This window comes from Schistocerca cancellata, chromosome 2 (genome assembly GCF_023864275.1).
Source record: "Schistocerca cancellata isolate TAMUIC-IGC-003103 chromosome 2, iqSchCanc2.1, whole genome shotgun sequence".
NCBI classification, from domain to species: Eukaryota; Metazoa; Arthropoda; class Insecta; order Orthoptera; family Acrididae; genus Schistocerca; species Schistocerca cancellata.
The window spans coordinates 835,637,035-835,651,590 of NC_064627.1; the positions used below are offsets into that span (position 1 = coordinate 835,637,035).

Sequence of the window (14,556 nt, forward strand, 5' to 3'; positions counted from 1 at the left end):
GAGGAATATGCCACCATGTATATACATTATTTTGTTTCCACAAAACTGATTTAATAACACAGGAATCAAATAAGAAAGTGACAATTTACTTCAATGAGATCTTGGAATTTTCAGCACCAGAATATTAATCCTCCATCTATTCAGTCTTAAAGTGTTCACGAATTATGCAATACTGTGTTCAAATCCCAGTTGTTAAGTGTAAAGTATGCATTTTGCTAATTGCAATTACTCTCACTCTATATAAAACTGGGCATTACACATGATTATTTAATTATGAGGGTATTTTCCTTCTTCACAGTAATAATACTTTATTGAAACAAAATCTGATTTTCAAATGAGGGATAGCAAACACATCGTGCTATGATGCTGGAATATTCCAAACATATATCATCTACAGCTCTATTCAATAGTATACTCCAAAATACATGATAAATAATGATTTATATTTATTTACTTATCATTTAAATCTTTATCTTTTCTCATTTAGCTACTGACTTTTTTATTGGTAAGCACTATGCTCTTCATACTGAGTAAAGGTGGTGATAATCCAAAGAAAGGCACTGAATCAGGCCTTTTGTACACTTAATAAACTATAATGTTGCATCTATATGTTTTAGTTAGCTTCCAACATCATAAATTAAATACGTACTCCCCCTTTTATCTCTGGGCCTAATAAGCAACAAAATTAAACAGGCATTATATGAGGTCATAAGAATGTAATAGCAACAGTTCACTTATAAATACATAAAATATTCTACTAGTAGAATAATAAAATTGTAAAGATGCCAAGCTACATCACAAAAAGCAAATTTTTTACATGCAGCAATACCTTGCCATCTTACATTCTTGTTTCAGAGACTTCTCTTTGGTAATTTCACTTAATTTCACGTAACTCTTAATTAAAATTATTCTTTTCAGCTCCCACAATATGCCTTACATCCATTGCAACAACAGGCCCCAGTTGCTTTGGCACAGAAATACTGCGTTGCAAAGAATGCATTTGATCAACAGATAACCATAAGGTAACAGCCATAATTGTAAATGACAGTTTTAATGTAATATGACACAGCCTATTCTGTTATCAAAATAACTCCAAGGAATTTTAAAATAAACCACATTTCATGTTTTTAAAATTTCCAAATTAATGTTTCTGACTTTAAATAAAAATTTAACAATTACAAAAACATTTTTGATTTCATGGAAAACATCATGCCAAAAAAAGCCCAAAATAATTTCATTAAGAAATCTTGCCATTTTACTATGTAAAAAAAAATTTAAAAAAATAAAAAATAAATCTAGAAACTAAGAAAACATGGGTTGTGAAATGATTCCTCTCGTGAAGGTACACAGTTCATTTTCTAACAAAAACAAACATCAATACAAACATTACACCCTGTATCCATCATAGATACAACTGGGAATGGTGAAGAGAAACAGCTGAATTAAATTAAATTCAGCAGCATAACGGGCAATTAAATCAGTATTTATGTGAACTTCATCTAGTAAATCAAAATATAAAAATTAAGTGGAAACAGCTGTCACACTGAATGTTCAAATTATGACACAATTGATTATTGCCACATTAGCCAAAATTACAGGTCACATACAGGCTGGTGCTGGAAAAAACTTGATTTTTACAATGAAAGAAATAATCTCAGAAGTTGAGTGGGAGAACAATGACAAAACACAAGCCAGTGAAGTGTAAATCAGTCCAAGCTCAAGATACAAACACAGAAGGTAACCAAAATACACTACACATATTTACTGCATTATTATTTATCTTACTTCAACCTTTAGTTTCAGGAAGTTGGTTCATGCCAACCATCCCAATGTATGCAAATAGGAAAAGAAACAACATATCACTGTATGACAAGTTAAAAAAATTAACAGCTCATAGCCAATACAATAGTGTTCAAAGGCTGCACAAGATATTTTGAGTGGTATAACTGACAAAAAAATATACTTTAAAGTCATTATGCTACTACAAGACTTTTTTTTGAAAAAAATCTCACAACGATAAAATAGGTATACCATCTGAACCAGCATGATTATCATTACGTACCTCAAAATGCAAAATTGTTACCCACCGATTCAAGTTGCTGCTGTTTTTAGAATCTTACCGATACTTACAGCCTACCAATTTTTCAGACACGGCACATGCCTGTCCATCACTTTAGTCCAAACAGCATTTTAAAGTTTCCTAATTTTTTGTAAATTTATCTTTACCTTTCTATAGTCACTTTGTTTGTAGCAAGATGAAGTCAGTAGAATTTTGATTATTAAGTTTTGTGCATATCTTGTACAAGATTAGACAGCCAAGCATGAATCAAATTATATAGGCTGTATAGAATGACTTAAATTATACAGTAATTCTCTTGTTAGGTGCGCCAAACTATTGTCTATAAAACTGTCAAAGGTATTTCCAATATACATAAAACCAGAATGGATAGCCCCAATACAACTGAATTTTCAAATAACCTTCACTGTACTTTATTTCATGTACACATTTCTAGGCACTTCATAGCTAAACTTTTGAATAACAATGGACACAGCTGTATAATAAGTGTACTATACCCATATAAGTCTGTAAATAGTTTTTATTTAAAGCAAACAAAACAACACTCAGATTAAATTTCAAGAAATTAGTACAACGAGAATGTGTCGCATCAATAGATCAGTCAAAAATAAAGAGAAGCTTCTCATGCCTGAAGTGAAGTATTTTGACTTTTCTCTGAGATAGTTGAGAGATAACACTAGGAAAAGAGCACAAAATGGGCCACAAAATTTCTAGAGAAACAGTGTACAATATAAGAGACTGATTCCTGACACTACCACCAAAATCATAACAACAATTTTCCAACAGTATTATCTCCCATGTTATATATTTTAGAGAGGTAAAAAGAAAGGAAAACTGTGTTTGCCTGATGTTATTTTCAAGAAATATATTATTATTTAGAATTTAAGAAATTTACTTGCCATTTAATTTACAAAGAAAATATTGCTTAATTTGAATACACACAAAACAAAATCATGGATATTTGCAACTGACTTTCGTAGTGCATCACAGACCTTACTTTTCGAAGTGTATTTGAGAGAGGGAGAGAACAGTTTCCACAGACATAAAGAAATTAATATTTTACACGTCTGTCTATCAGCTAGTGAAGGTTAAAGTAACAAAAGGCTATGCATCAAATTTGAGAACAGAGAACTATTTCAAAATATCTCTTGTCATGTACCTCTCCTGATTTAATGATTAACAGCTCACCTGTAATCATCTATCAAAAATAAGACATTATACACTAAATAACTAAATCTATTAACATTGATACTAAAGAAATATTCCAGAATTTAGATATATGCATTCAAATGTAATGACATCTGAATCCATTTTAAACTCTGATCATTCTGAATTGCTGAAAATAAAAATAGAAATGTTTACCAGCAATTGCCCCAAAACTACTAATTTTAATAGGTTTGGCACCTCAAGTAAGAGAATCACTGTTTACATTTTTTTTTACTTACTTACTACACAGCCTGCTCTTATTCTGATTAGCTCAGAAGCTTGTAGTCTCTGAACACAGTTTGAACAGGGATATCATTTTCCACTCTCAGGTTACAGGTACAGCACTGCACCTAAATTCTCCCTCACTTCATTTTCAATATCTGAAATGCAATAGTAACTGCTATTACGGAAATAATGACACTATTTTTTTTCAATCCCACTATAAAGGCATTCTCATAGATACCTATGTTATTTTACATTAGTGAAGACAGCAGTATTAAGCACTCTAATGAAGAAAATGCATCCCTCATAAAAGTTGTAGATACTTTAAAAACTAATTAACTGTAATACCACCTTCACAGTGTTATGGAAATGACTACTCCAATAGAGAGCTACAGATTTCCAGTTGCCAAATCTTGTGCAGTAAATAAATATTACCATTACTATTACTTCAAAATACTGTAGAAAAAATGTATTCCATCACAGGATATGTTTCCATTGTGTTTAAACACTTGTGGTGCAAAAATACTAGCAAAAATGTCATAAAATGTTTCCAAGTTGAACAGTCGTCTCATTCTTGACACCACCTACCCTTGTCTTAAAATCTTTTAAGACACTACAGCACTGATAACCACAATGGCTAACATGGTATGAATAAAAATCTATTCACAATCTTAGTCTGCACCTGCTGCATCACCAGGTTTTTGACTCCTTGAGGTAGACTGAGAGCCTTTCCTCTGGTGTGAGCTGGAACTGTAAGAGAAAAATTTCTTATTAGTCACAGGATGTGATCTCAAAACAAAAGACTGCAAGCAAATGTTTTTAAAATGAAGAGCTCACAAAATATCCACATAACAGTAAGAAGTATTCCTCACTGGCCAACATAACTTCTATCTAGCCTGACACAATATATTTTGACAAAGTCTCCTGGCTCTTTTTTATTTCAGTTCAAGTACTGAACCAATGACAGCTAAACATTTAAAAGCTGTGTGTAATTCATGGGTTGTGCAGTAATCACAACTCCTACTAAATTCTAGAAGTCAATGTCAGGGCCAGCAGCAGTCATGGCTGTATTTCTTCACTGGTCACAGATTGGCAACATGTCAGTTTTGCATAGCCAATTTTTTGTTTTTGTTTTTAAATGAGTATGTCACAAACTATGGGGTTGTGGTTAGGCTGGAACATAACAGCATAGCTTGCATTTAATTTTATTAATTAAATTCAGGTTACATTATCAACAAGGTTGAGGTTATGGATATGAAAGTAGCTAGGATGATTGCAGGCACTAGTAGATGGGAACAATGGCAGGAGGGTGTCCACAATGAGGAAATCAAAGAAAAACTGGGAATGAACTCTATAGATGTAGCAGTCAGGGTGAACAGGCTTTGATGGTGGTGTCATGTTACACGCATGGGAGAAGCAAGGTTACCCAAGAGACTCATGGATTCAGCAGTAGAGGGTAGGAGGAGTCAGGGCAGACCAAGGAGAAGGTACCTGGATTCGGTTACGAATGATTTTGAAGTAATAGGTTTAACATCAGAAGAGGCACCAATGTTACCACTGAATAGGGGATCATGGAGCAACTGTATAAGGGGGGCTATGCTCCAGACTGAACGCTGAAAGGCATAATCAGTCTTAAATGATGATGATGAAATTTTATGATCTTCATTGTCATAAATATTTGACACTTTTTCCATGTACATAACGAATTATGAGGTGGTTAGGTTAGAATGTGACAGTTTGGTTGTGAGTTGGCAAAGCCAAAGAATGTGAAAGCTAAAATACCTGGTTGTGGTGACAGACCGACCTACTGCTTAGTCCATGGCCTAGTTTTGTTTCTAATATAACAGTTTTACTCACAAAGATTAAATTAATAATCTCCATTGTCAAACATTTTTCTTCCGATTTTGTCACAAATTACAAGGTTGTATCTCAGTCAAAAATAATAGCGCACATTAAATTAAATTAATAACCCTGACTGTCAAAATTTGTGATCATTTCGTTAGAATGTTTAAAGATTTCAGAGGTTGTGATGTACTGATGTGAGAATGTGACAATGTTCCTTCAAAACATGTCGACTGTCTGTTGCTCCCTCACTGATTGCATTAGAACCAGCAAATGATACACCTTCCCATCATATCTCACATTGAGCGCTGACGACACTGCACCATGAAACATGTTAGTGGGCCACTGGCTCTGATCTAGACTTTTACTCACAACTCCTCCTAATAGGGAAAACCTTTCAATAAGTGTAAGGGATTTTCGGAGCTAGTCCCTGGCAGCAAGAATGAAGAAATGTATTCTGTAACATACATAAAAGTTGTACAGGTGATTCTGAATCACTGCCTTCCACCTATACCGTGCCTTGGATATCATCTCATCATGTCAGTGGAAGCCCATAACTCTTACCTTTCTTCATATATTATGACAACTTAAAATTTGTGTCAAACTGGACTCCAATCTCAGATCCCCTGCTTGTCACGAGCAACTGTCTTCACCAATTAGGCCATCTAAGCACACATCTAGGGGCCAATTCAAGCTTTCAATGTCACTGATGTTTCCCTCCCATTATGCAACTACTGCCAGAGCTTCTCCCAAATGTAAAGTGGGAAAGCACCACTGTAGGTAGGATTTGACAGAGCGGCTGGGCTGTGCCATAGTCCAGGTGATGTTATATAAAAGAAAACATTCAGCTGCTTTCAATCAATTCACTAAAGCAGCCACTGCAATATTATTTATCTGCCAATCACCTATAATAAGATGCTGCACAGTTGACATGCACGTGAAGGAGACTGAATTGCTAATCTCCTGAACAGCAATGTTTGATCCCACAGTATTCTGACCCAAATATCCCATAATCTCTTCCCCATTCCTACATCATCTACTGTCCTCATATTACTACCTCCTCCTCCCTCCTTCTCCTTGTCCCCCCCCCCCCCCCCCCCGCCCCACCTCATCTGGCACATACAATGAGTGGCTACTTTTACTCAGTCCATTGGTTTTATTCTACCTAGGTATTACCAGCATTGAATTATTGTACCAGATGAGTAATTCAGTTCCCTCAATGTCAAAAAGTAGGTTGCACTAGTGAACTGGTTTTTTGGTTTTTAAATTTACATAGATATTAACAAAATCTGGCCTATTGCACAGCCATTACACCTTTTGTTCTTGTGTTGAAAGATAAATATATATATATATATATGTACTTTCTGTCTCTTATTTGCAAATGTCTTTTATAACACTTTTTTCTGCCATGCAAAATGAACATTATTAATAATCTCAATATAAGACATTTATCACACTACGAAGAATAGACTACACACAATAAAACACATTTTCATCCTCATTGGTGATTACTTAAATTACTGTCCTCGTAAAAAGTACTGTTGTTCCTTTCTGGCAACTATGTACCTTAACAATAACAACTTTTCCCACACCCTACAGATTGCTGTGAATGTAGTCTAAAAACTCAAAGATATAAAAATATTTCTTACTGGTACTGTTAAAAATTATAATCAGTACTTACGTAGTAGGATATTTGGGATCATCAAGCACAACACACAGCTTTTCATCACCCATGAGGAACATTGCTTCCTCATATGTAGGTGGAGGTGCTTCTGTTGAGGTGCTACCACCATGTGATTCAGTAGTACCCATGAGGGCTTCATATGTTGGTGGCAATGTGACAGTGCTTGGGTTGCGTATTACACAGCCTGATTGTTGACTTCTTGACTGCTGGGCTAACTCCTGTAGTCCCTAGACAGTCCAGTAGAGTTGAAACATCTTAAAATAGCACTATGAGTCAGTAACAACAATATTTTCCACACACCTTTACAAAAAAAAAAAAAGTTGGTTGTACATTAAATGTCAAAATTGTTAAAACTTTATCGTATACTCACCTATAAACTCAAAATACCCAAGTAACAATGAAGAATAATATTTGGATAATACTGATACTCCTTGTATTATATATAAAGGTTTGTGATAATCCAACAACTGTTCATTAAATTTTTCGTCACTAAGACAAGCATTTGGACCTAACATATCTGCAATTAACTGTTAAGCATGGTTGTTAAGGAAACACAAATTAACTGCCAGTAAAATAAAAAAAATAATCACCATAAACTCATTTTGAAAGCTGTGAAAGACCAAGGAATTTTGGTTAGCAGAAATGATATGACTGACATCTTGAGCTTGTGAGATAAAAACACTTCTCAGCCTAGCACAATGGCAGTGTCTTTAGTGATCAGCCTGGGAAGCCAAGCACTCGGCCACTGAAGAAATAGCATGTCTATGGAGTAATTTCTCTGCCTACTGAAGCAGCTGTCTATTAAAAAATTCATTATATTTATGTAAGTTGTATTATTGCACAAAGGGAAGTGACACTGAATTTTTAATTGATATTGCTAGAGTTGGGTTTGTCTGAGGCGCACACATTCTGGTCAGAGGTAACGAGATAACCGATTGGTAATGTATGAACACACTGAACTCCCTTCCTTTCAAAGAATATAGTGGGGAACTAGTGAGTTTATTTTATTCTGCTGATATGTAAATTCTTAGATAGTGGGAAGGAAAAATACATAATAGGTATTGGCCAAAGAGAAAGGAAAAACTTTTATGTGTGTGATGGTACTAAATTGGGAATATTTTTGTTTTATTCTTCTGTTGATTTGAGTTTAGATTTTGAAAGTACAGGTTAGATACAAGTATATGAATACTGAGTGACTCACTGCACTTTTTCTTGCAACTTTTCAAAGAATTAATGGCATTCCCTAACCAGATTTAAACAAAAATTTGTGTATTCCTTAGCAGAATGGAACTCACCTAAAAGGTCCCTCTCAGTATTCTTCTAGCAAGCTTAATCAAATTTTGAAAGAGTTCATCAGTCATAGCAAGTGGGAAGTGGGAGTGTTCCAGTCTCCTGAGAACCAGTGACCAGATGTTTTCAATGAGAGATCTGCAGAATGTGTTGGCCTGGATAGTAGTCCAACACCTTCTGTACTGAGATATCAGGATAGCAAAGACATGTGGTCTACTGTTACACTACATATACATTTACACTCTGCAAACCACTGAAGTGCATGGCAGAGGGTACTTCCCACTGCACCTGTCAGAGTTTCTTCCCATTCCATTCACATGTGGAGTAGGGGAAGAACGATTGTTTGAATGCCTTTGTGCATGCTGTAATTTATCAAACCTTTTTCTCATGATCCTCACGCAAGCAATACACAGGGGGTTCTAGTATCTTCCTAGAGTCATCATTTAAAGCCGGTTCTTCAAACTTCGTTAGTAGACTTTCTCGGGATAGTTTACATCTATTTCTAAGAGTCCTCCAGTGCAGTTTCTTCAGCATATCTGTGACACACTCCCAAGGGTTAAACAAACCTGTGACCATTTGTGCTGCCCGTCTGTAAACTTTCAATACCCCCTGCTAGTCCTATTTGGTATGGGTCCCACACACTTGAGCGATATTCTGCAATGGGTCACACTAGTGCTTTGTATGGCATCTACTTTGTAGCCTGATTGCATTTCCCTAGTATTCTAGCAATAAACTGAACTCTGCCACCTGCTTTACCCATGACTGAGTCTATGTGATCATTCCATTTCATATTCTTACAGAGTATTACATCACAGTATTTTTAAGAGTTTGCTAAATCCAACTGTGACTCACTGACATAGTCATAAGATACCACTATTTTTTTTTTCCAACTGTAAAGTGCACAATTTTACATTTCTGAACATTTAAAGCAAGATGCTAACCTCTGCACCACTTTGAAATCTTACAAAGATGTGACTGAATATTTATGCAGCTTCTTTCAAACTGTATTTCACTACAGATAACTGCATCATCTGCAAAAAGTCTGAGGTTACTATTAATATTTTCTGCAAGGACATTAATATGTAACGTAAACAGGGAGGGTCCCAACCCTTTTCCCTAGGGACACCCTAAGTTACTTCTACATCTGATGACGACTCTACCAGAAAAACTCAAGCCTATCACAAATTTGCTTGATTCCCAATATGATCATACTTTTGATAATTAGCATAGATGTGATACTAAGCCAAATGCTTTCTGGAAACCAAGAATTACTGCATCTACCTGACTGTCTTTATCCAAAGCTTTCAGTACAGCATGCAAGAAAAGTGAGAGTTGGATTTCACATGATCAATGTTTTCCGAATCCAAACTGGTTGGCATGGAGAAGGTCATTCTGTCCAAGATAGCTCATTATTTTTAAGCTCGGAATATGTTCTAAAATTCTACAACAAATCAACGTCAAGGATACTGAACAGCAGTTTTATGGTTCACTTATACTACCCTTCTTGTAAACTGGTGTGTCCTGTGCTTTCTTCCAACTTTGTTGTTGTTGTTGTTGTTGTTGTTGTTGTTGGTGGTGGTGGTGATGATTGTTGTTGTTGTTGTTTAAAGGAGGGGGGCAAGGGACCAAACTGCAAGATCATTGGTCCCTTGTTCCCAGTAAAATAATTACACAGGGGAAAGAAGAAAAGAAAGGAGATGTACAGCACAATAACAGGAGAATGGAAGAACCAGAAAAATGACAGGAGGACAAGCAACGCTACTATTGAGAAAAACAGGAAAAGAAAATCACAGAGAGAAGCAAGAAACAGGTAGAAGGAGTAAAAACAAGAGAGCAGATGACTGTGACTGGCCGACCATGAGAACAAAAAGGAAAAGCCAGCCACTCTGCAACACATTAAAACATCCAGCCTAAAAGCATTATAGTGGAGAACCCAAGGGGACACAGGACAAGTGCAAAAACTTATATAGAATGATAAAACCCACCATCACGTATAAAACACAAAACTAAATTAGCCGATGAGGCGTTGTCAGCTAAAATTAATGACAACGAGTCCGGTAACTGAAGACTCCTTCACAGGGCAGTCCAAGGAGGACAGCTCACCAAGATACGGGCCGCCGTCAGCCGGGTGCTGCGCCGACACTGATGTGGGCCATCACAGCGCAGGAGGTAGCCATATGTCATCCAAGCTCGTTAATGCAGAGCCGACAGAGAACCACAGAGTCCCTGCGAGAAGCCCTCATGGAGGTATTCCACACATTCGTAGTCTCCTTAATTGCATGCAGTTTGTTGTGCAAACTGAGGTTATGCCATTCCATCTCCCAAAGGCACAAAACCTTGAGGCATAGTACTGAACGCAGGTCAGTTGCAGAGAAACCAATCTCCATAAGTGGTTTCCGTGTAGCCTATTTGGCCAGCCAGTCAGTAATTTCATTGTCTGGAATTCCAATGTGACCTGGGGTCCAGACAAACACTACTGAATGACAGGACTGTTCGAGGGCATAGATGGACTCCTGGACGGTCACTACCAAAGGATGACGAGGGTAGCACTGGTCGATAGCTTGTAGGCTGTACAAGGAGTCAGTATACAGAAGAAATGACTCCCCAGGGCATGTGAACGGACGTGCTCAAGAGCACAAGATATAGCCACCAGTAGGGCAGTGAAAACACTGCAGCCATTGGGCAAGGAATGCTAAACAATATGTCCTCCATGGACATATGTGAAGTCGACGTGATCATCAGCCATCGAGCCGTCGGTGTAAACCATTTCATGACCTAGATACATGTCAAGAATCGAGAAGAAATGGTAGCGGAGAGCTGCGGGGTTAACTGAGTCCTTAGGGCCATGTGAGAGGTCCAGGTGGAGCAATGGCCTAGGTGTACGTGAATGGACCTCAGGTATAGGTGGTAAAGGCAAGGACTCCAGTTCGGAAAGAAGGGATCAGACACAAACTGCAATTGGAAGCCATGACCTGGGCCGCCGATGCGGGAGATGAACCGCTGTGGGTGGGAAAAGGAGATGGTAATTCGGATGCGCAGGTGAGCTACAAACATGTGCAATTTAACTGGCCAGCAGTTGCGCAAGCCTAACCTGCAATGGAGGGGCTCAGGTGTCAACCAGGACACTCATCACCAGACTCATCCTAAAAGCTCCTGTTGCTAGACGAATGCCACAGTGCTGCACTGGGTCGAGTAAACGAAATGCTGAGGGTGCCGCCGAACCATAAACCAGACTCCCACAGTCAAGGCGGGATTCAACAAGGGTTCTGTAGAACTGCAGCAGCGTAGAGCACATTTGGTGTTGCTCAGGCAGCGGAGGGCACTGAGATGCTGCCAGCACTTCTGCTTAAGCTGATGAAGGTGAGGAAGCCAAATCAATCGGGTGTCATAAACCAGTCCTAAGAATTGATATGTTTCTATTACAGTGAGTGGATCGTCATTAAGGTAAAGTTTTGGTTCCGGATGAACGGTACAACACTGACAGAAGTGCATAGTACACGACTTTGCAGCTTAAAACTGGCTAGAGCCCATGACTGCGCCTTGTGGATGGCTGCCTGTAGGTGCTGCTCAGCAACACCAGTACTGAGCCCTGAGGGACCACATTCTTCTGGATATGGGAGAACTAGGGGAAGCACCAACTTGGACAGGGGAAGTATGAAGCGACAGGAAATTTTGGATAAAAATGGGGAGCGGGACTCTGAGACCCAACTCATATAATGTGGCAAGAATATGATGTTGCCAGGTGGTGTCATATGCTTTTCGTAAATCAAAAAAGACGGCAACCAGGTGTTTGCGTCTGGAAAAGGTTGTTTGGACAGCAGACTTGAGGGACACAAGATTATCAGTGGTAGAGAGACCCTGGTGGAAGCTGCCCTGACATCGATCTAGTATGCCCCGTGACTCCAGGACCCGACCCGACCCAACCCAACCACCGACACACCATACCTTCCAACAGCTTACACACAACATTAGTGAAGCTAATGTGCCAACAGCTATCCACATCAAGTGGATTTTTACTGGGTTTGCGCACCAGAATGATGGTGCTCTCCAGCCATTGCGATGGAAAGACGTCATTACACCAGATCCGGTTGAAGATGATGAGGAAATGTCACTTGTAGTCCGATGAGAGACGTTTAATCATCTGACTCATTTGATCTTTGCCCAGACTTGGGAAGGTGATGTATGGCACCCAATGGCCAAGACTTCTCTCTCTCAACACTCCTGCTTCCATCATTTTATAAGTTGGCGAACACGGGCACAGAGCCGTTTAAAGGCTATGAGGTGCTCCAGGGAAGGGTGCCACTTATGCCGCTCTAGAGCTCACTGATGCTCCTTAATTGCCTCAGCAACTTCCAGCGACCACCAAGGGACTGCCTTTCACCGGGGCACCCTCAAGAGTGAGGGATCGTGTTTTCTGCCAAAGAAAGGATTGTTGTTGTCACATGCTCAACCATCACATCGATGTTCCCTTGTGGGGGAGATTCAATGGTGACAGCAGAGGTCAAAGTTTCCCAGTCTGCCTTGTTTAAAGCCCATTTTGGCAGACATCCATGTGCCTGATGCCGGGGCAGTGACAAGAAGATGGGGAAGTGGCCACTACCACACAGGTCGTCATGTACTTTCCAGTGGATAGATGGGAGAAGTCCTGGGCTGTAAATTGATAAATCAATGGCCAAGTAACTACCATGAGCCACACTGAAATGTGTGGTGGTCCCAGAATTTAACAGGCAGAGGTCGAACTGAGACGGAAAGTTTCAACATATCGGCCAGTAACCATGCTGCCACCCCACAAGAGGTTACGGGCATTAAAATCTCCCAAAAGTAGTAAAGGTTTAGGGAGTTGGTCAATCAGTGCAGCTAATACATTCAGGGGTACTGCACCACCTGGAAGAAGATATAAATTGCAGACAGCTATTTTCTGTGTCATCCTTATTCTGACAGCCACGGTTTCAAGAGGGGTTTGAAGGGGCACAGTTTCACTACAGACTGAGTTTAGGACATAAACGCAAATTCCACCTGACACTTGATTATAGTCACTACAGTTCCTGTAATATTCCTTATAGCCACAGAGGACAGGGGTCCGCATTGCCGGGAACCAGGTTTCCTGGAGGGCAATACAGGAAGCAGGTGTAAAGCTTAACTGTTGCCGTAGCTCAGCCAGGCGGTGGAAAGAATCGCCGCAATTACACTACAGGATGATGTCATCGTGAGACTGGGAAAGCATGGAACATACAATGAGGCAGTTTACACGTCAGGGTCACCTGCTGCCACCGACTTATGGCCTGAGCAGTCTATATCCATTGTGTCTGAGGGTCTGGTGAGCTCTAGGTCCTCAGCGGACACCAGAATCTCCACCTTGTCTGCAGACGCGGAGCTAGTAGGTAGCGGTGGTATGGGGGCCACTGCAATTCCCTTGGTCTTGGGGATCATCATTTTGGATTTCTCTCGCTGCTCCTTGGGTTTCTCTGTCTGGGAGGACTTCACTGATTCAGTCCCTGGGACTGAGGATGAGTGTGAAGCCCTATGACCAGCTGCTTTTGGGATCTTCAGCCACTGGTGGCTGTAATCTTTTCCACTAGCAGAAACCTGGAAAGGGAGTGACCCAGGGGACCCCTTTTTAGCGAGAGTACCTGAAGGAGACTTTTGCTTCTCTGGCACACAAGTGGGGACTGTTATCCCTGTTGGTTTTTTTTTTTTTTTTTTTTTTTTTTTTTTTTTTTTTTTTTTTTTTTTTTGGGGGGGGGGGGGGGTGTTGCTCCCGGAGTAGGTGGTGCAGGAGCAACAGGGAGGGAAGTGCCTCCACTATCAAGGGGGGAGGTGTAGTCTTCTGGCTCTGAGAGGTGACGGGGTTGGCAGAGCTGATGGAGCTAGAACTGTTGTAGTGGCTACGTAAGACGATGTCATACGTACAGGATGTAGGTCTTCAAATTTTCTCTTAGCCTCAGTGTAGGTCAGTTGGTCCAGGGTCTTGTACTCCATGATTTTCCTTTCTTTCTGGAGAATCCTGCAGTCACGCAAACAAGGGGAATGATGCTCTCCGCAGCTGACACAGATGGGAGGTAGGGCACATGGAGTATTGGGATGTGATGGGCGCCTGCAATCTCGACATGTGACACTGGAAGTACAGTGGGAAGACATATGGCCGACCTTCAAGCATTTAAAGCACTGCATTGGGGGAGGGATATAGGGCTTTACATCACAGTGGTAGACCATCACCTTCGAAGGCCAAGATGAA

The 14,556-nt window shown here is 39.6% G+C and overlaps 1 protein-coding gene across 2 annotated transcripts in view; it reads right to left on the bottom strand.

Moving 5' to 3' along the window:
• Nucleotides 1-1,270: 1,270 nt before the first annotated feature.
• The window catches only part of LOC126162741 (uncharacterized), a 44,921-nt gene continuing 31,635 nt past the window's right edge, over nt 1,271-14,556 (bottom strand). The window contains exons 2-3 of one of the 2 annotated variants that reach the window (XM_049919413.1): nt 7,029-7,249; nt 1,271-4,255 (exon numbers count right to left, since the gene is read on the bottom strand). In XM_049919413.1, the coding sequence (XP_049775370.1) occupies nt 4,177-4,255; nt 7,029-7,249 (300 nt within the window). In that variant the 3' untranslated portion in view covers nt 1,271-4,176. Of the gene's footprint in view, nt 4,256-7,028; nt 7,259-14,556 lie in introns of both variants that reach the window. The other variant, XM_049919412.1, reaches the window with a different exon arrangement.